This window comes from Pongo abelii, chromosome 22 (genome assembly GCF_028885655.2).
Source record: "Pongo abelii isolate AG06213 chromosome 22, NHGRI_mPonAbe1-v2.0_pri, whole genome shotgun sequence".
Classification (NCBI taxonomy): domain Eukaryota; kingdom Metazoa; phylum Chordata; class Mammalia; order Primates; family Hominidae; genus Pongo; species Pongo abelii.
Window position 1 is genome coordinate 51,180,369 of NC_072007.2, and position 22,531 is coordinate 51,202,899.

The 22,531-nt window shown below is 43.9% G+C and overlaps 1 protein-coding gene across 2 annotated transcripts in view; it reads right to left on the bottom strand.

Annotated features, from left to right (window-relative positions):
• DSCAM (DS cell adhesion molecule) overlaps nucleotides 1-9,264 on the bottom strand; it is an 826,557-nt gene extending 817,293 nt beyond the window's left edge. Inside the window, exon 1 of one of the 2 annotated variants that reach the window (XM_024239402.3) lies at nucleotides 8,630-9,264. In XM_024239402.3, coding sequence (XP_024095170.1) covers nucleotides 8,630-8,672 — 43 coding nt within the window. In that variant the 5' untranslated portion in view covers nucleotides 8,673-9,264. Of the gene's footprint in view, nucleotides 1-8,617 lie in introns of both variants that reach the window. The other variant, XM_054542559.2, reaches the window with a different exon arrangement.
• Between the last annotated feature and the right edge of the window lie 13,267 nt (nucleotides 9,265-22,531).

Consider the following 22,531-nt stretch of genomic DNA (forward strand, 5'->3'; position numbering starts at 1 on the left):
TTAAAAAATAAACATGGCAATTAAGCAGACTGGGATTTGGATTTTCTGTGTCTCTATGGAACCCAAGATCAAATCACACCACAGCGGGGCTACTGTGAAAAGAATTGAATCTTGAGTTTCTCTCGTGAGAAAGTATATTTCCTTAAAGTAAGAAGTTTCGTTATTATATAGGAAATATAGCTGTCTTTTGTATTTAAAAAAATAAATTAAATTAAAATATACATAGAATTGCAGCAGTTCTAATTATCTTTCTACTTGTCTTTCTCTTATGATACAATCATAGAAATGTTCCTATCATCCAGCAGTTCATGCTTATGAGAAGAATCAATGCTTTACTCAAGATTAGGAAGAGTAATCAATGGTAAGAGAGTCCACTGCAATCACCCACCTGAAGTGGCATGGATGGCTCTTCAGTACACGGCATGGGCTACCTCCCAACAGCTCCCCTCAGCCCCTGTGACCCATTCACGCTGGTCCTAACACCAGCTTCTACCTGATCATTGTGGTGACTCCATGATAATGCTGAAGCCACTTTGGGACCCTAAGGTCATCAAGGTCATCACTGGGAGTGGTATCACCATACTGTTGTTTTGCAGAAGCATCCAATAATGAGAAAATTGGGGAATTTAGAAAGAACTATAAACTGGCTTTTACCGTTTTATTTTCAGTGTGAAAAAAGTGTAAATTTTGTGTAAAACCAGACTTAAAACTGTTTCCTGTTTCTTCATTTTAATACTAAAAGAGTCAAGGCTTGTATGAATCAAAATCAGTAATTAAATAGTTCAAATTTCTTTCCATCACCTTATCAAAATGCCAATTTCATAGTCTGGAGAGACCAGCGACAAAATGATCCAATTTATAGATGGTTCTTTATAAGACAAAAGGCAAACTCTTTCCACAGCATCATCTTCTAGGGCAGGTCTGACTTTTGTCCAGATTTCCAACCTATAAATCAGCAGTATTTGCATACAAATTCAACGATTCTACTATTAATAAAACCCAAAGCCCACTTGGAACCAGTAAAACCAGAATGCTAGAAGTAACAAATACAGCCCTAGAAAGGAAGACTATTTCATTTCTTTTTTTATGCTAAATTGTATATACTTAAGGAACCTGGGAGACATTAGCTAAGTGATATATGCCAGACACACACACAAAATCCATGATCTCACTTATATATGGAATCTTATAAAGACTATTTCATTTATAAGAGCATGTGGCATTCTTTTTCCCTTGTCCAATAACATTTGTGTCAATCACAAAGCCTGGGGTGATATTGTCTGCCCGACACAGACTGACAAATAAGGACTTCATATATTGCAATTTAAAACCCCAGAGTTTGAGAACAGGTTAACATGGAGGGACTTGTGATAATCACAGGATCCTAAATTTGAACTCTTCTCTCAGTAATTGCTTTACTCTAAACACGTATGCAGATTTCACCCTCCTACTATTGTGCTGTGAAACATCTTTAAGGAAGGCAAGGCTTATTGCAGAATAAATATTTGTAGCAGTGCTGCAAGTTCAATGTCCTCCCTTCACCTCCAGTCTTTTGTTCAGACCTACTCAAGCTGTTTCCAGATAATATATATATTGCCTTCTCATCCCCAGCTTCCCAAGCCTAACATAGACTTAAAGACTGAGAGCACTTCTAGAATATTCTGCAGAGAGTCCAAAGAGATTTCATAATATTTCTGCAAGTGTTGGTATGCTTTTTTTTTTTTTTTTTTCTCCTACAAAATGCTGTACAGCGCTGGGACGTTAGGGGAAGCTAGCATTTAGTATGGAGGTGATCTCTTGCATTTTCAATTCTTTTTCACTGCCTTTGCGGCTGCACTTAAAAACAGCTTTCTATAAATAGGACTGCTTGCTCACTCTTAAATCTTACTCACTGTCTTCTCAGTAAAAAAAATAACTAGGGATACAGTCAAGATTCATTAATCCCTGTCATTCTATCTCTCTGTGTAGTAGCCTCTTTCCTTCTTCGTATCTTGACATATATCTTCTCAATCCCATTCATCCCTCTCTGTTAAACCATAATATAGATTTACATAATCCAGGGGGCTTAAATACCAAAAATTAATCCAGCTGCATGATTTTAAAAAAATCAGCGTTGATCACATAGAACAAATAGAGATGTCCAAAAATCAAAAGCTGATAAATACTGTAAGCTATAAGACAATTTGATTTTTATATTTGGACAAAAATCAACTTTAACAATGATTAAAAGATATCCTTTCATGTTACTTTGATGAAGATAGCAACTGTCATATTTGAATCTGCAAAATAAGAAATAAAGATAATGACAAAAAACCCAAAATCCATAGGATGCTTAAGAAAACGGTAGTATGACTTTTTAAAGATGATTAAGGCCTGAGAAACTAAGCTTTGTTCTGACGTCCTGGGTGGCTCTTTGATGAAGAAATGAATTCCCAGGAGCTGGGGGTGGCGGAGCGGGCGGGGACCCTAAATGTCGGTTTGATGTTTCCGGCTGGCTTTCAAAATGCGACAGGGCAATAAACACTGTATAGGAATTTTAAATCATGCCACTTAGCAGCATACACTTGAGAACAAGGGGTCCAGCACATGGATGAAATTATTGTCTGTGACACTTGACCCACACTGCACGGCAAGAAGAGCACCTAAAGCAATTATATAGCTGTTGTGCAACAGTGATGAAGTCCCATCAGATACTCGAAACATGAATCTCTTTTTGAAAAGAGAAGAAAATGCCCCAAGCCACAGGCATTTCTGGAAAACAAACATTTCTACCGTGATTGAGTCACTACGACAGAAAAAGGTGGGTAGAGCAAATGAGTCCAGTGGTTTAGTCAGAATGCAAGGTGGGGACCAGGAGAGCAAGTCCAGCAAAGCACACTAAGATGGGGAGCCAATCAGCTAGAGGCAGAAGAGAGAGGTGGACGGGAGGGAGGAGGGTGAGTTAAGGAGGGGAGAAAGGCTCTGCCTATCACTTTATCCTTTCACTCCGTAAGGAACATCATCTATTTCCACTACTCCATACCATGTGCTCTGCTCTGTGCTAAGGACACGCTCAGGCTTCACACGCATTTCAGACTGTGGAGGCTCCTGTCTATCTAGTGAGAGAGGCAGTCACTAGTCAAATCAGCATCACCTAAATGCAGGCTTAACGATTACCACAGACACCATCAAGGCAACAGTCAAGATTTTAAGAAAAAGGATAATATGGAGGGAACTGATTTTCAGGAGCAGATCTCTGAAACCCAACCCTTCTGAACGTCCTGGTCAGAAGCTGTCTGACCTCTGAACCAAAATCTTGTTCCTGCTTCCCTCCTGCCACCTTGACAGACCTTGCGTCACCTGCAGAAAACATCCGTGTGCTCCACCCTGTGAATTCAGAACGACATAGTGGATACTCCGTGGGGCTGCTGGAATCTTCCATTCCCACTGCCTTATCTTAACCGATAGATTAGGCAAGGGAAATGCAACTTTGAATTTTCTTGCATTTTCACAACATTGAAGAAAAGAACATAAATATAGTTGGGGGGAGGGGCGCGGAGAGATAAGATGAGCATTTTTGTGCCCAGGTCTTTGGAACATGAAGAGTTAACCCCCCAGTCCAGGGGAACAGGTGTTTTCCAGTGGGCCTGGGGGAGAGGGAAAGGGGCTCCCGGTCCTGGAGCCTTGCCTGTGGAGATTGATGGACTGCGGAGGAGCGGGCACGTCAGCATCACCCCTGTCACCATCAGCAGGAGAAGCGGCGGCTCCTGGAATGACATTGGAAGGTCAGCCAATCAGGCGCGGAGCTGCTCCCGGAGCTGCCACCTCCGAGGCGCGCGCCACTCCGGGGTTCCCTTGCGGCTTTGGAAAGGGGGTGCAAACGCACCCTTCTGCGGGCCCGCTACCCGCTGCAACACCTGTGTTTCCTTTCTGGGCACCTTCTAGGTTTCTAGATATTGCTGTGAATACGGTCCTCCGCTGTCCAGTTGAAAACAAAGGCTGCTGGACCTCGCCTGACCTGCGGTTGCCTTTGCACAGTTCCTGTTAGACGAACTCTACGACGCCGGAGTTTGGGCGCAGTGAACTTGAGAGATCGTGGGGGAGGCGTCTTCAGAAGAAAGCCCCTGACTATCTGCATGGAGCAGTCCTCCCTCGGTGACGGCTGGGTTTGCTGGCTCTGCTGAAGGCTGGCTGCAAGAGTCTTGTGAGGTTTGCCGCCCACTAGTGTCCTATGGCGGGGACACAATCGGCATGCAGGTAGCACCACCTCCCTATCTCCCAGGCTGAGGGTGCGGGCACCAAGGCCCAGCGTGCATTTCAGCGCGGCAGCCAAGAAAATGCCCAGACTTGCTTGTTTGTGTGGGCACACCCCTGGGTGCCTGCCCTGCTCTGGCGAGGTGGGCCACGCATGGAAACCAACCGAGGAAATCGAAGTGCTCATTTCTGAAATACTATTGAATACACTGCCTAACGCAAAATACATTCTTTTTCACTACCTATTAATTATTTATGAGCCACATTCATAATCCTACCCGTAGAATTCAGCTAATTTTACGAAACCTGGATGCCACATTTTGTAAATGCACCCACTTGATAAACCCATCCTTTTATTTTGCAAACATAAATTTCCAATCTACAGTGTTCACAGGTCTTTCTTTATAAAATGACCTCTCTCTCTCTCTCAATCAAGTTTTAATACGCAATGAATTGAGTCTCTTGTCGAAATACCCCGTGCACCTCACTCCAGACACATCTAAGATAAAATACCTTGCCAGCTACCCGGAGGTCCAGGAATTGGGGATTAGAATTGGCAAATATTTTAGTCAAAATTAGTTCCCCTACCAGAATGCAGTATTGCATGGGTTCTGCCCCCGTGACTCACTGATCCCCTGAGGCAGCAAACTGTGGTCACACCAAAGTGACAAAGGAGAGAGTCAAAAAGTGGAGAAGGATCCACTGGCATTTATTGAAGGTCTGCGTGGCATTTTGTTTTCCTACAGAGGGCATCTTGGAGGGGCATGCAGCTTAAGTTAAAAGGCCTAGGAATTTTAGGTGAACCCTGAAATTATGGATAGCTTTTTAATCTGCTTAATAAAGATGGGGGAGAAAGCGAAGTGGAGGCAGCCCTGAAATTGTTCACCTGATAACATTTTTTCCTTACATACATTTATGTGAATTAAATAAAAATCACCTTCAAAGTCCTTAAGGTGCATTTGTATTTACAAAGGTCTGCTTCTAATTAAATAAAATAGCAAGCGTGTGCTCTGTAATTTCCTATCAAGTGAATGGATGAAGCTCAAAGGTGCTGCATACTCACCTTCTCTTTAGTGAGCACCTTCTTACTCCCAGCACCCCACCCTCTCTAATCTCCACGACCCTCAGGCCCCATGAAAGCGGATGCAGTAGAGCTCAAAATCCCACAGCTCAGGAAAAGATGATGTCAGGAATGCATGCATGTGCGTGTGTGTGTGTGTGTGTGTATAAAAACAGAGATGCCAGGATACTAGCAAAAATATATTACATATAATAAATCTGATTCTTCATCATTCTGTTTGTCTGAAGGCCTGGCTCTGCTTTTAGCAATAATTTTAAACTAGAATGTGCTCTGGGGTTAAAACCAGGAGAAATGGTGATGAAACACAATGCAGTAGGAAGCTTTGCTGAGAAGACACTGAGGGACGTGTGTGGGTGAGTGTCTGCACATACGTGTACCTTGGCTCCTTGCACTGTAACAGAAGCTCGCGTGTATTTCCAGGACATTGCAGAACAAATTGACTGCTTTAAAACACAATACTGCACCTCATCAGGTGAGGTCATTCATTTAAGGGTTTAACCCATGAAGGGCCTAGTCACTGACTTCTTTTTTTTTCCCCCAAAAATACTGTCTGCAGCCTGTCTAGCAATCATACTTTTATTAAGAAATAACTGTACTTCAGATACATCAGTAAGAAAAATGTTGTTGTCTACTGTTAAAATGCAGATGTATTGTGGGCTTATTTTAACAGCCCCAAATATTAAACTGCATAATCTTTTACAAATGAAAAAAAAAAGTTATCATGTCAGGCATTTTGATGCTTGAGGCCTAGCAATAATCAGTTTAGGTATTAGAATTCATCAATCTTTTATCACACACATTCAGAAATTTTTCAAAATTGAGGTATAACAAAATATGACAGTTGTTGACAAAAATATTCTCCATTTTTTAAAGTTTAATTCAGATAGGTAGAAACCATTTACTCTTATATTTTTGAAATATGGTCTTACAAACAGGCATAGTTCCAAACTGGATTCTTATTTTATTTCAACATGTCTATATATTTTATGATCCTTTCCCCAGTATGTAATGAACACCATGCCTTAGAAAACTGTTTAAAGCTGATTTCCCCTCCCACCTTTAAAGACCCTAAAGCTTTACAGCAGGCTTTTAATGTTTTCATGCTTGATCATATAAAGAGAGGGGCATTTTTATACAAGATAGTTCCATAGCCTTCTGCTAGATTGGATCAGAATACATAATACAGCAATGTAAAATATTCATTTGTGTTTGCTGTTTATGTCTAATATTGTGGAATCTACCTATATTTATTACAGTAACAATAATGGTGATTATCAGTTGATTTTTAAAGTCTTGAAAATAATACTCGCAGAACTCACTATATGAGTACCTACATAATTTTTGCATATATTTTTCATATTGCAGAATATTTGAGTTTTATATAATTGTATTACCATATATAATTATTTCTATGATTGTTTATTTTAGTTATAAAATGCTGATTCAGAAAAAAGTCACACACAGATATAGCATCTCTGTATCAGAGGCTAATACTCTGTATCAGTATCATAAATTCTTCCATACCATTTTGTCATACAAAATGCTTAAACTGTAAATAAATACTGGCTGACTGACAACCAGCACAGCCTCTTTCATCATCCTGAAACACACACTTCCCAATGGGGTACAAATTTTGTTTCATCTTATAACCCAGGCCTTTCCAAGGAGTTCAGAAAGGTACTCCCTGACAGGCGAAACAGGCTGTCAAAGCTCTGTGTCTTTGGAACACATCTGTAGGCATCTGTACATTTCTTAGGAGGTCGCATTAGCAGAAGAGCAGAAAGGGCTGACTTCCCCGACACATCTCCACATGTTCCCTAAGCAGATCTGTCCCTGAAGGGAAATTCCCAGGAGGACACAGGACAGGTATGGTGCCCTCTGGGAAAGATGGGTGTCTTGTCAGAACTTGTTGCAATTCTTTCCTGCTAGGAAATCTCAAAATGAAAGTTTCAAACACTTTGCTTTAGGTTATATTGGAGAGCAAAGTATCATTTTCGTGTTCATTTTGATAGTATCTTCTTTCAACTCTACCTTTTCTTAGTCACCATTTTTTTAAAAAATTGACAATGCTCATGCATTTCTTCTGGCCTGCTGATATGTTGATTCTTTAGGCACTGTCTAGGTAGGCAAAGAAAATGCACTGCCTTGCAGCCAACACACAGAGCTTCCCTGTGTATCTTCCAGGAAAATCTTAGAGCCTCCCCTTTGCTTCTCGTGTTTTCTCACAAGGGCCAGATTTCCTCTCTTCTCTTCTCTTACCTTCTCTTCTTCTCCTTCTCTCTCTCTCTCCCCCTCCTCTCTCTCTCTTTCTCTCTCTCTCTCTCTCCTCTCTTCTGGCTAGGGGATTCTGCTTAATGGTTTAATTTCAACTGTCAGTAGGTTATACATTTTATGCAGATGTGTGTTCCAAAATTTGAAATGGGAATTTAAGCCGTAGCTACTCCCAGGCGATGTCAAATGATGACAATTTCCTCTGGTTCCCACAAGAGCGGAAGCCTTTCATACATGTAAGTTCATATTTACGCGGTGACAGGCAGCCTAAGGTGCAGTCACACTTACTAATTGGGTCTGACTCAGTCAAGAGCAATAGCTTTCTAAATACCCAGGAAGAAATCATTTCAAAATATAATATTGGCTGGGCATGAGGAAATGAATGCTATTTACAATATTCACTGATTTCATTTTTACAACTATACAGGTGTTTTCTTTTTTTTAATTTGTCAACATTTCAGATGATGTAATGCTGATCAGTGCATATTTTTACATAAACGACTGTGAGGAGCATGAAGCAGCACGGGGTGCATAGAAGGACAGATCTTTCTTAAAGCCCTCCTTGGTGCTGGAGATACATTGTACTAGCATGAAATTACGTGTTTCAAAAATCTCAAAAAGCATTGAATCTGAAGGGAGATGTTCCTCATTGACCCCTCCACTTGCGTGCACTTGGAATGTCATATCCCTTTCCAGGTTGTAATATTCAAAGTGGCAATCTTCCTGTCTCTCCTTCTGTCACCAAACCTGGTTTATTCTGAATGAGGCAGCTCTCTAGTACTGGAGTTAGGCTCTGAGCTGCCACTTGGCTAGGTAAGCGCCTTCCAATGGTTACAGAGCAATTTCTCCCGGGCCTCTCCATTGCCACCTCTCCTCCCCCAAAAAATAAATATAATATTTTAAAAATAAATAAAAGCACGAAATTTTAAACACAGATGAAGCGGAAAAAGAAAGAAGACTTTACCCATGCATCCAATGCCACCCCCCCCCCGCCCCCCCGGTCAATGATAAGGAATGAAATTCATCACAAACCGAAAGGCTCACCATTCGCGAAGCTCTGGAACAAGGAGAGAGCCAGTATCCACATGCCCCTGCCGCTCCCCGGCCTCCCGCGAGCGACGCGCCGGCCTCGCCCCCCGCGCTCCGCCCGGCCCGGCTTCGCTCGCCGCTCGGCACCTGCCCGGGGGCCGCCGCCCGCCCTCCGCCCGCCGCCCGCCGAGGACGCGCCGCCGCCGCTGCCGCTGCCTAGCCGCCCGGGCACGCGGCGCGGCCGGGCTCCGGAGCGAGGGCTGCGCTCGCCGCGCGCTGCGCTCCTGCACACCTGCTCCCGGGCGCCGCGCCCCACGCTGCGGCCGGAGCCCAGGTGCGCCGTCAGCTCAGTGGGCCCCCGGCAGGTCGGCAGGTGGAGAGAGCCGCAGACGCGGGCGTGAGCTCATCCCGGGCACCCGGCGCCCAGAATGCGCAGCCAGCGGCCTCCCGTGCGCCAGCCCTCACCCTCCGCATCCAGGCAGCAGGCGGGCGGGCAGGCTCATCTTTGCCGTGCTCCGGCCTCTGTCACATGGATCCCTCTGCCAACCTTCCCTGCCTGCGAGCCGGGCGAGTGAAGCCGAGCGCGGAGGCGAGCAGGGACCCCTCCCCTGCCTCTGGCCGCTGGGGCGCTCTGCAGTCTTAAAGCAGCAGCAGAGACGTGCAGCCGAACTGAGGCAGGACCGGGGAGAGCGCAGCCACCGCACAGTCACGCACAGTCATCAGGAGGAATTTCTTAGAGGCTTAAATAATCATTTCAACAGCTGCTTATTTTTAGTTATTTTCCTGCCGGTTGCTAATAAGGGATGGCCAGGGTGACTATTGCGGAAGGTGGCCAGCCACGGAGAGGTGAACATGAAATGCTCGTAGTTTTAATAAAATGTGCAGCTGGATTCCGATTCCGTATTTACTCTCAGAAAAGTCCAGTTCATTTGCCTAGAGGGAAATGCTCCCTCCAAATCCTTGCTGCTACTGTAAAGATCTCTATGATTTCAAGGGCTAATTTTTAATTATCTTGAATACATTGTAGAATGCAAACACAAGCACTTCTAATTTTGCTCTCTGAATGGCGCATAAAAAAGCTGACTGAAATTGCTGATAATTTGAGTAATCCCAAACATATAACCCCTTTCACGTTTCTGTGAAAAGTCAATATGTTAACATTTCCTGAATGTTCTGTATGATTCTTGAAGTCATGATAATATTTAAATTAAAGCTCTCACAAGGGCGTACATCTATCCATCACTTTGCAGTATAATGACCGACAGGGCTGGAATGCACTCCAGTGTAGAATCCAGGATGGAATGCTCAGAGTCAGGACAATCAGGACTGAGAAAAAACATTCGGTGGGGGTCAAGGGAGACATTTTCAAGGCAAATTGAGTAGGCTTTTTCCTAGGCACTAGGTATCCTAACTAGGCTCCAGGTCCTCCTCCAAATATAGAAGAATGATGCACATCTCAGACAGCTCACAAAAGAACACAGGAGAAGCAAATGGTGAGGCAGAAACAAAATGGTGCTTTACCACGGTTGGGCACAAGATGGCCAGGCCCTGTGTACCGGCAAGGGTCAGCTGAGCCGGTGATGCTGCCTGGCTGACCACGGCTCTGCAGCTGCAGGTGATCACGTGCTGCCTCCCACTCAGGCTGCGCAGGCCCAGCCCCCAGTACCACGCACCAGAACCAGCATCCTCTGGCTTTGCAAATGCTGGGTGCTCTGTCCCTGGTCCTTCCCAAATGCAACCCAGGAAGGCAGGGGATGGGCCTAATTCTGTCCCTGCATCTGGCTGGTTGACCTATTCATTAATTCTTACTTGCACACTAGCCACCTGCAAGGGTGCCCAGGCACTAGGGTCAGGGAAACCCAGGATCGAATTGCAGCTCCTCCACTACCCCGATGTGGGGCTTCTGCATGTGATTCGAGCCTCAATTTCCTCATACGTAGACTGGAAATTATCACAGTTCTTAACTCACAGAGCTGTGAAGATCTTTCCATCCATTGACAGCACATGGTCAGTGTAGTTAGCGATGGCTATGGTTAACTGTTACTGAGTTTGGGAGCAGGGCTGGAAACATGATTTGTGGGGTCCACTACAAAATGAAAATGGAGAGCTCTTTTCTCAAAATGAAAAAGAAGCACCATAACAAGTACTAAAACGGAACACTTCCTCCTTTCATCCTGCCTCTCTCAACCAGTCATGGTGTTTTCTGCTACACGCTGCTCTTCCTTGGGCATGGGAATGCAGCCCTGCACAGACCCCACAGACCTTCCAGGTGACTCAGTGCAGTACATGAGGCTTCCACTTGCCAGTTGCTTCCCTGCCCTTGGCTGCACCCACATGCTGTGGCCAGCCACAGTTAGGGGGTGGGGAAGCCGCTGTCTCTCTCCCACAGCCCACTGTCCCAATGTACAGTGGACACGAGATCCCTCAGGGATTGCAACCTCCATGCTGGGAAGCTCTGGGTACCTGGACTGGAGGTGGGCACAAGGCTCTGGTCACTTGTGGAATGTGCCCTGGCACTGCCAGCCTGCTGAGGGGATGGTCACTGCCAGGCCTCGCTCTGAACTCCTGCACAGTGCTTGTCCTGCACATATGCACAGACACCCACCAGAGATGGCAGATGGTGGCAGAACGCAGGCTTGCTGTTCCAAAATGATGCAGTTGCCACCCTATTGGGGAGCAGCAACAATTGCAGGGGCAGGGGCTGCTCAAGAGCTGGGGGAACATGGAGTTGGGAAGTGGACAGCCAAGAACCCTCCCAAAGGAAAGGTGGCAGGTGGCAGGTGACAGGATGGTACAGGAGCCAAGGCTCCAAGCCCTCTTCATGCTCCATGGTCCCATTGGATTTAAAAAAGGTAAAACAGAGGTGATATCATTAAACATTTCAAAATGGTGACTACAGAGAATTCAACCCCAAGTGCAGCCTCTTCTTTGCCTGGGACCAGATGGGACCCCGTGTGGGTGCAACTCTCTGTGGTTGTCTATTAATGTATCTGCCACAGGCTGAATGGGTGAAGGATCTTGAATGGGCCTAACACATGCACCAGAGTCTTTTCAAATGTATTTACATAATAGACTTCAGTAAGAAACACACTTATTTCTCACTAAACTGTGAGTTCCATGAGACCAGACACTCTTTCCTGTTCAGGGAGGTATCCTCATGGCCTGGCCCAAGTACATGCCCGGTAAGTATTTGTGGGCTGGAATGGAGATTTCTAATGCAGGTGGAAGGTGGAACCTGTCCTCAGATATGCACACATGTGTACACATAAAGCACCATGGTAATTTAGGAGGGAAAGTGAGTACTGTACTTCATATAGAAGTCTCAGAGGAAATGGCAAGAAAGTTGAGCTTTCAAATTCAGTTAAGATGTCAACATGCAAAATTGAGCCAAGGACAGGGGATTCTGCCCTGAGAGTATAAACATCTGGAAAAGTCAACTTTATAAAATACCTGAGGTTTCCAGCGATTCCTCCTTTTGTATTCCTAATCAGTGTAGCCTCTGGAAGATCAGTCTTTGACCTGAAATAATTCCATCCAGACTTGTCCCTTCTCCAGTTCTGTCTTCCTGCAGCTCCGGGTCAGCCATCCTAGTGGAAGAAAGGTGAAGTCAAAGAGGCCACTTTGGTGCTCACTTGACTGATGCTAAATAAGGAACAATGCACATTTGAGGAGTTACATCATCCAAGTTACATCATCCAGGTATAGCATCTGTTACTCCTGTTCTCTATTGGAGAACCAGGAAGAGGATATATGAAGCAATGGCCTTTGAGCCTTGTGCTAAAGGAAGGGTTGGGGGTTGAATGTTGCCAGGGATGAGCAAGGAGGGCATTTTAGGCAGTAAGGTCTCCACCGTGGGAAGCCTCAGTCCTGCTGGACCTGTGGGGTTCATTCTGATCAAGGCAATAAGGAGTTTCCCATAGGGGACCTGCATTAGTTGCCTAGGGCTGCTGAAACAAAGGTCCCCAAACTGGGTGACTTAAAGCAACAGGAATCTATTGTCTTCGAATTTGGAATGCTAAAAGTCCAAAACCAAGGTGTTGGTATGGACCTCCTCTTCTTCAACCTGCAGGAGAGAGCTTCCCTTTTTCTCATCCAGCCTCTAGTGGTTGCTGCCATCCTTGGCACTCTTTGACTTGCAGCTGCATCTTTCTGATCTCACCCTCTGTCTTCACACGGCCTTCTTTATCCCTGCAAATGTCTGGGCGTCTCTTCTCTTCTTCTTACAAGAATGGTGGTTACGTTAGAATAGAGACTCACTCTACTCCAGTATGATCTCATTTCAACTTATTACATTTGCAACCTTTGATGTCCCTACTTTCAAATAGGGTCCCACTCTGAGGCACTGTGGGTTAGGATTGCACCCTATCTTTTGGAGAGAAGGGAACACAGTTAAATCCCAACAGGATCAAGATGCCTGAAGTCAAAAGGCAAGAGGCAGAGAAGGGGTTCCGTAGATTTGGGTGAGGACACCAGCATCTTGCTTTATAACTCACTTGAGCCGTGTGCATCAGGGACCATCATGGTGCTCCCCTGTGCAGAGAAGGAGCTCAGACTTTACCTGGAGTCTCAGTTTCTTCTCGTGGAAAACTGAGTAATCACACCCACCCTTCCTGTCGTAGAAGATTGTTGAGAGGATTCAATGAGATGTGGGAGTTGGCTCTGAGAAGGTTACACAGATAACCACTACATGATGTCATAACAGCCTACAACTGAACCTATAGAAACATTTTGAGGAAACATATCACTTGGCAAAGCCTCACTCTGGCTATAGGGTGTTCTGATTCATTGAAACCAGACACTGCCACACCTCTGGTCTCAGAACTGCAAACGGCAGAGATGACCAAGAATGTCAGCAGCGACTCACCCATTTCTTCCTCCAATGAACTGATTGAGTCCTTCAACAAATATTTGGCATAAGTCTGTTATCTACAAGTTGTTATAATAGTCCCTGTGGGGGTTAAAGATGGATGAGGATGAACTGGGATGGGCACCGGGGAGCCTCCGGGCTGCTTGAAATGTTCTCCGTCTGGGTGTGGGTAAACACCACACAGGAACATACACATGGAAAATTTGCCACACTGTACGCTTAAGCCTTATGTACTTTACATGCCTTACTGTGTGTAAAAAAAAAAAAAAAAAAAAAAAGACCAAAACACAGTATCTGTTAACCTTAATCAAGTGGGAAATTCAAATAATAGTGACAACAATTTGATAAGATAAATTATGTAATCAGGAGTTGACACATCTAATTCAACTAGCTGTTGTGGTGTATGTGTGCCTGTGTGTGTGCTGTACATGTGTGTCTTTCTGTGTTTGGTGTGTGTGTGTGTGGTAACTGTGTTTGGTGTGTGTGTGTGTGTGGTATCTGTGTTTGTGAGTGTGTGTGTTTCTCTGTGAAAGTGTGTTGTGTGTCTGTGTTTCTGTGGTGTGTTTGTATTTTAGTGTGTGTTTCTATGGTGTGTGTTTGTATTTTAATGTGTGTGTGTATTTTGTGTGTTTTCATATGTGGTGTGTGTTTATGTGCATTGTTTTGGGTGGGTGGGTATGTGTGTGTGTGGTGGAAGCAGGTGTGGCAGAGAGAGTGAGCAGGGAAGTCTTCCCTGCAGATACCGGAGCTGAGTCCTGAACACTCTATTAGCTTCAGCCTTGTACACGAAGGAACAGTGGCCCCACGGCAGACAGAGCTGAATGTACAGAGACACAGACTAGCAGGACACAGCACAGTCATGGAAGGCCCCTTGCAAGGAGGAGTTGGGCTCCATCCTGAAGGCGAAAGGAAACCACTAATGTATGGTCAATAGGGAAGTGACACAATGAGGGGTACACCTTGGAAACATTCCCCTCTGGGGACACACTGGATAATGGCCTGAGGAATGTGAGAAGGATGCAGGGAGAACTTTCTAGGAAATGAGGAAGACCTGACCAATGCAGTAGGACTGGGATGAAGGCACTTGCTGCAGATAATAGTGAAAGACATTTAAAAGGTGAGATGATCAGGAGTTGGAAATACTTTAATAGTACTTTAAATAACAGTTGCATCATTCTCAATACATGAGGCCTTTAGCTCGTCACTGACACTCATTCAACATCTGTGTGTTCAGTTTTAGGCCACGTGCTGTCTGTGCTCACAAAAATCAATTCTTTTCTGGGAGGTGAGCACTACTACTCTCCTCCCTGCCCTCCAGATGCAGAAGCCTTGGCTCAGAGTGGTCCAGAACTCTGCACTGTATCACCCAGCCAGTGGGGGGCAGAGCTTGGTTTGAACCCAAGCACAACACCCAGAGGTCCAGAAATGATCAGTCCCCTTCTGAAGAGGGAAGAGGTGGGGCATATGGGGAGGGACGGGGAGGATGGTAAGATGACTCCTAAGATCCATAGTGGATGCTTGTGTGGACAGAGAAGCCTCTGACCAAGAACAGGAACCCCATCATCTCCCATGGGCTTTTACATTTCTCCCCACTTCTACTCTCTCACACACAGCCTGGTCTCTGTAAAGCAGCCACCTTGATCCTGCAATGCACACACACACACACACACACACACACACACACACACACCCACACACACACACACACATCATTGGAAGCCCTGGTCAAACTCTCCATTGCCTCCCTGTATCATGCAAGGTGAAATCCGAAGTCCTCACCATGGCCATGAGCTCTGTGTTCTCCAGCACCAGCCCCTGTCGGGTAGATCCCCTGCCCATGCCACCTTCCTGCTCACACAGCTAGCGCTGGCTTCCTGCATTTTGCTCAGGCACACGCAGCACAAGTGCACACTCTTCCCTCAGGCATCCCAGGGGCCGCTCTCCCACTGCCATCACTGCTAGTGCGAACGCCTCTTTGGAGAGCCTTTCCTTGATGAACCCCCACACCAATAGCATTCTCTACCCTACCAGTGTGTATCCACTGAGCTTCATTTTCTCTATATTGATTTATAAATGTATGTAATTATCTATGGGCTTATCCTCTTAGATGAAAGCTGAGAGTTTGTCTTTCTGTTCACTTCTGCACTCACCACACCTAGAATAATGCTCAGCGTATAGTAAATGCTCAATGAATATCTGCTGAATTATGAAAGAGACTAGATCAAAAAAAAAAAAAAAAGTGTTGCATGAGGCAAGGCACAGAGACCCTTAGTGACATCTCCTGCATTTCACACCTTGGGAGACATAGAATTGTGATAGAAAAAAAAAAAAAAACCCAGATGGAAGGGAATTTAAAAAAAAATACACTTCTTAGATGTCAAATCAGCTTATCAACTTGCATAAACATTTCATCAAAATAAATATTTCTTTGCACTGGGCAGGTGGCTTGCTCATAGGCACTCTAACAAGGTATTTTTTTAAATGAAGACAGGTACTGAGTCTAGGGATTTGAATGATAAGAAAAGGTCAAGGCGGGGTTTGTATCAAATAGGTTTTAGAAGCAGAGAACACTTCAAAGCGAAACATAAGCCTGTGTGGAGAGCGCTGATCATGGCGGCCCATTGGGATTCACTTGAGGGGAAGGACGACGCTGAGGGAAGAGGCTGGGGGGAGAGCTGCAGATGGGGGTGCGGGCCTGGATCTGCCTGAGGGACCCGAGTTCCCACCAGCCCCGGGACTCTCGTGGAGGGGTGCAGTGGCCCCCTCTTGAAAGAACAGCGTTCATACAGAGTTCCTGGAGGCGCCAGGCGTGCCAGGCAGCTGTCCCTGGGGCCTCCTTACAGGAGGGGCCTCCAGATGAGATGTGCAGAGAAATCCCGGTTTTAGCACGGGGCTTTCAATGTCTGGGGAATGATCCAGCGTGGCCGCGAGGGAACAGAATGAGGAAGCAGCTCAGGGATCCTTGTGTGACCCCCGTAGACTCAGCCACAGCTCAGCTCTGTGGCTTCGTGGGCAGCTTTTTAGACATCAGGGAGGACAGTCTTGATGAAATGCCGCAGGGTCTCTAAAGGAGCTCAGTCCTCACTGGGGAGGTGCTAAACAGGGAGGGGCAGGAGTCCCAAAACACTACGTGGAGAAAGGCGAGGGGCCAGCCTTGCGTTCCCCACAGGAGTGATGTGGTTCTGGAGCCCAGTGGTTAAGGCCTGGGTTGGGTCAGACTCCGTCAGGGCTGCTGAGCCTGAGCCGGAGCGAGGTGACCCGTGCAGGTGGCTTTACCTCTGGCCTCTAAAGACTGGTCTGTTAACCCTACCTATGCCACAGAGCTGCTATGACAATCAAATGACTTAAAACCTGCCAAGCGCCTAGAACAGTGCCCAGCATGCAGAGCAAAAGATCCCATAAATGTAAGCATTTACTATTGTTATTGCTGCTACAGCTTTGCTGTGTTTTTAGTGAGGTTCTATGCCTTGATGCAAGAGCAGAAGAAAGGGAACAGTGTCAAACACAGATCAAGAATGAGGAAAAGAAGGGAAGGAAGGCGATGTAGAAAGCAGAAGTTGGAAAGAAATAAAGAAAACTATACAGGCATTTCCTTTTCATGTACATAAACCAAATTTTAGTGGCTTGAGAGAAGTCTAAGAAATTGGGGATAAGATAAAATTGGACGCTTACTTCATTTCAGACATGTTAAAAATGCTAATTAAAAAAAACTACAAGAAAAATACTGGAATCATAAACAAAATTTAAGACCAAGCAATTCAGATAGAAGAATATTCTGGAGACAGCATGTTCATGTATAACACAGTGGCCAGGGATACATCTTTTTTTTGTTTGTTTGTTTGTTTTTGAGATGGAGTCTCGCTGTGTCACCCAGGCTGCTGGAGTATAGTGGTGCCACCTTGGCTCACTGCAACCTCCACCTCCCGGGTTCAAGTGATCCTCCTGCCTCAGCCTCCTGAGTAGCTGGGACTGCAGGCGAGCATCACCATGCCTGGCTAATTTTTTTATATTTTAGTAGAGACGGGGTTTCACCATGTTGGCCAGGATGGTCTCGATCTCCTGACCTCGTGATCTGCCCACTTCAGCCTCCCAGCATGCTGGGATTACAGGTGTGAGCCACCATGCCTGGCCAGGATACATCTTTAAACATGACATAAGCCCAGAAGCTATAAAATAAAAGACAAATAACTGCAATATTCTTTAATGGCAAACTTCTGACCAAAACAAAGTCAGAAGACAAGTAATGGGTGGACTAAGGGGCACACTCACCACCTGCAAGATAGATAGAGGCCTAATATCAATATAAGGTTGAACATTTAACAATTGATAACAAAAAGCAATTAATAGGCCTAGGCCTTGAATATGATAGTTTAGAGGAAAAGAAAACAAAACAGCCAATAAACCTGAGCAGAAGCTGAATCACATTAATAGGCAGGGAAATGCACATTTAAATAACAATTGGATATTTCTTCTCATCCTCCACATGGAAAGGAACTAAATGACAAGGAAACTAATGTTGGTGGGACACAGCGGGAAAGGATACTTGTGGACATTGTTGGTGGCAATTTGATACTTTTGTAGCTGTTTTTAATTTTAATGGATTCTGGCAATATCTATTTACAAACAAAACAAAAATCACCTACACTTCAACTTTGCAGTCTTAGTCTTAGGCATCTGTTCCATTGAGGTAAAACATCAGCAGAACTTAAATCTGTATGGGCAATGCTATCTGCTGCCGAATAGTTTGCTGAAACAAGAGAAAAAAGAGACAGAGAAGAAGAAAAGGAAGAAGGGAGGAAGCCATCCAAATGCCTATCCTTGAGGGATGTTGAATTAAATACAGTCATAAAAAATCAGGGATGTGTAGACATTTCCACCACATTTAATTAAGTGAAAAAAGCAAGATACAGAAGAACATATAAAATATCTCACTTTCGTAAAACACACGTGTGTGTGTGTGTGTGAGAGAGAGAGAGAGAAAGATTGAAATCTTGTAAGGGTGAAAAAATGTTGCACAGCAAATGTTAACATTTGTTACCTGATTGCGTTGAGGTGGAGAGAGGAGGAGAAAGAAAAGGGAAAAAAACAAAAACAAAAACAAAAAACAAAAAAAACAAAGGGGTTAATTTAGAAAATCAACACATATGACATAACCTCACTTATGTAAAATATAACCGTTAAAATAAAATGGCAATGGTAGCTATCTAAGTAGTGGGATGCCAGTTTTTTCTTTGCCTATTATACTTTTCTGGGTTGTTTGATAATTTTTATTTTCTTAAAAAATCTAAAATTATGTTAAAAGTCAATAAAGAAACAAAATTAAGTAAATTATGAAACCTGACAAGATTTGTGTAGCATAATACACCGAATAGGTTCTCAGGCACACAATGGAACTAAGTTAAAAGTCAAAATTCTCTTGTCTTCTTTTCTTCTGATCTTTCAGGTCCTGCCTAGTTGAAACCTAGCAGCACCTTTAGGGAGGGGTGTGAACCCACTTTCCATCACAGTTGTGGGTCCACAGGCCCATTCTTCCCATATCACTTGTCACTTCTCCCTCATGTCATCCATATCCTCCTGAGAGTTCATAAGTAGCCTTGAAGGTATGTTTCATTCTGCAGCCCCCACTATAGTGGACATGTGTTGGCTGAGAGGCCATTTTGACCTTTTCTCATTGTTAAAATCTCTAAACAAAGTAACATGTTTATATTAGCCAGGGTTCTTAAGAGAAAACAGAGCAAATTGGATAAACATATTATATTATAGACTACATATAGACATATAGACTATATATATATATATACACACACACACACATATACACACACACACACACCCCTATACATATATGTGTGTGGAGAGAGAGAGCAATTTACTGTAAGGTACTGGTTCACATGGCAATGGAGGCTGAGAAGTTCCATGCCTTACCATCTGCCAGCTGGAGACCCGAGAAAGTCAGTGGTGTAGTTCAAAGGCCTGAGAGCTGCAGAGCCAGTGGTATATATTCCAGTCTGGGTCTGAAGGCCTGATAACCAGAAACTCTGGAGGCAGAAAACATGCCCCAGATCAAGGGATCAGGTAAAGAATAAATTCAACCTTCCTTCTTCTTTTTGTTCTACTCAGGCTCTCAACAGATTGTATGAAGCCCACCCACAATGGAGAGGGCCATCCACTTCACTCAGTCCACCAATGCGAATGTGAGTCTCTTGCAGAAACACCCTCACAGACACATCCAGAAATAATGTTTCACCAGCTATCTGGGCACCCCATGGCCCAGTCAAGTTGACAAATACAATGAACCATCACAGTACCCCATCAGGTTCACTTCATCATTCTCCTCCAGAAGCCTGGGCCATGGGGTAGGGAGAAGTCAGAAACAAAACTCCATGGAAACAGCAGTTGAGAGTAAAGGAAGAGACAGGGGAGATGGAACCTGTTTTCTGCACTTACACAGAGCAAGTCCTTGCAGAAGTGAATGTTTTTTGGGAATGGGAGGGATGGTAAGTGGTTTACAGAAAAAAGGGCATAGAGTATTTATGGAGATCTGTGGTTGGAGAGTAAGGAAAAGGCCAGATTCAAGTCCACTTGCCCGCCTTGCTCATGGTTTCTAGCCTTTGCCTTGCAGAGGCACGGCATGTGCCAGGGTGGCTGAGGGCAGTGCCCTCTCAGCTGAGGAAGGCCCACTGAGAGCATCTAGAAGCAGCACCCATAGTCCAGACCATAGCCAATGACATCTGTCTGCCAATGCCTATATGATTTCATCACATTTTAAGAAAAGTTTTGAAAAGCAACTCTTAATATTTCTAAGGTATTTTAACTTTTTCATGACTATTTCTCTAGGAATAGTAATGGATATTACTCCAAGGATGGGTGAGGAGTAACTGAAAACTAAATGACATGTGACTGTGAGAGATATTAATAGCCTTTGTTATTTAAGACAAATTTAACCCCTTCAGTCTTTGGCAGATCCTTTCCAAAGCAAGTGAAAGACTCAGAATGTGATCCACAACCAGGACATCTACCTATTCATTGAACAAAGAGTTATTCAGCCCCTGCTACTGGCTAGCACTGTGAACACATAGTATATATCAGTGGACAAAACAGACAGCAACTGTTTCTCACACGGTGCTTACAGTCAACATTATGCTCACTGTATGAAAGTTATATTCACTCTTCTTTGTTTCTGAGAGCATTTCAAGGACAAAAACTTATTAAATCCTAAATTACTTGCATCCTGGTGTTGTCTTTGAGATTTCTCTTCTCATGCAATTTACTATCATTGAAAATACCAGCCACACATGCATATGCAAAAATATAATTGGATGAATGGTCAGTTCTGTGATTATACCATAACAACTGGATGGGAAAACCCAAAATATCCACCATCAGGGAGCAATTAAATAATAATTCATCTAGATTATGGAATATTATGCAGCTATTAAAATGACTAGGCAGCTTTAGGGCTCATATAACAGATCTCCAGATGTTTTGAAGCTGAAAAAGTAATGAAATAAAATTAGTGGATACTGTATGTTCCCACTCCCGTAAAGAAATGTGTATTCATTTCTCTGTTTATGCATGCATAGAAAGCTCTTGGAGAGATCTATAACAAGCTGTTATCCATAGTTGCATCTCAAAAAACAGACTGGAGTAGGACAGAGAAGGAATATATAATTTCATGAAACAGCCTTCTTTATTAAATAGATGTGTTCTTACTAATTTTGTTTTATTTTACTATGCACAAGTCTACTTTTTGACTATAAAGATACCAATTAACTTTAAGAGGTTATTACATACGGTTTCTATAACTGTCAAATACGTCAGCTGCTAGCTACGTGACTATTTCAATTTAAAGGTAAATTAATTAAAATAAACTTAAAAAAAATGAGATCCTCAGTTGCACTCGCCATATTTCAAGTGCTCAGTAGCCACAGTGGCGAGTGGCTGGCACATAAAACAGTGCTGACATATAGAACATTTCCATTATTGCAGACAGTTATATTGGACAGTGCCGGATACTCTGTGAACCTAGAGTCAGTGAATTTTTCATGAGATATCTAAGCCTTTGTTCTTCACTCTAGAGTTGACTCAGAAGGAAATTACCCAGTAGAGCTGTGCGGTAAAGAATAAGAAGGAAGTTTCCTCAAAATTAACACATATCTCCCTTTCTATCTCCACTCATTAACCAGCAGGAAAGTTAGAAATTCATTCCTTCAACCTTTTTACAGTGTCGTCATCAAGACTTTTAAGTTATTTTGCATATATTTTAAGTGTTACAAGGTCTGGGTACTTTTCCCCGGCAGCAACCCAGATTGATCACTATTTATTGAGTGTTATTAACATAAAGTAATAAAAAATAAGTACAAACCAACTCTAATCTGATTTTTTAATTACTGTATGAGTGCTGGCAATTCCTCACTTTTTTAGATTCCTCACATTCAAATGTGTTTAGCCTTCTGAGATCCCTTCCAATTCTGAGAAGCCACAAACGTAATCCCAACTGAGACTTGAGTTTGGATAACTGTGGATGCCTAAAAGTTGTTATCAGTGTATTTGGCTCAATAAGCTAAAAAGTACCACTGAATTATTTGGGGATTGCCCATCCATTTCTACTCTGAAAGTTTTACTTGTGTTTCTTAATGAGTCTAATAGAAATTTAAATCTCCAGCCACCAAAACTAGAGTCTTAGTCAAATGCCAACAAAGTAAACTTTTAGACTTAGAAGCCTTCTTCTTCCAATTAGGAAAAGAAAAATGCAGAATTACGTCTTATCCTTGCACTTCAGGGTGAAAGTAACTGATTTAAAAATTCTCTCCTTTTCACACCAAGCTAATAGAATATTGGACCGTCATCTGGCTGGAGAGCTGCCCTCCTGAGACGTCTGTGTGGAGGACACGTGCATTTCATCTGTTAATAATAGTACCTTCAACAAAGAGCCCAGCACCAAGCCATCTGTTAGGTTGGGGGTTTTCATAATCAACTAGTAGAGGAGGAAGTGTGGGCGAATACAAAACACTCCTTCACTCCAGTTCTCTTTTCCCTGTTTGGACTCC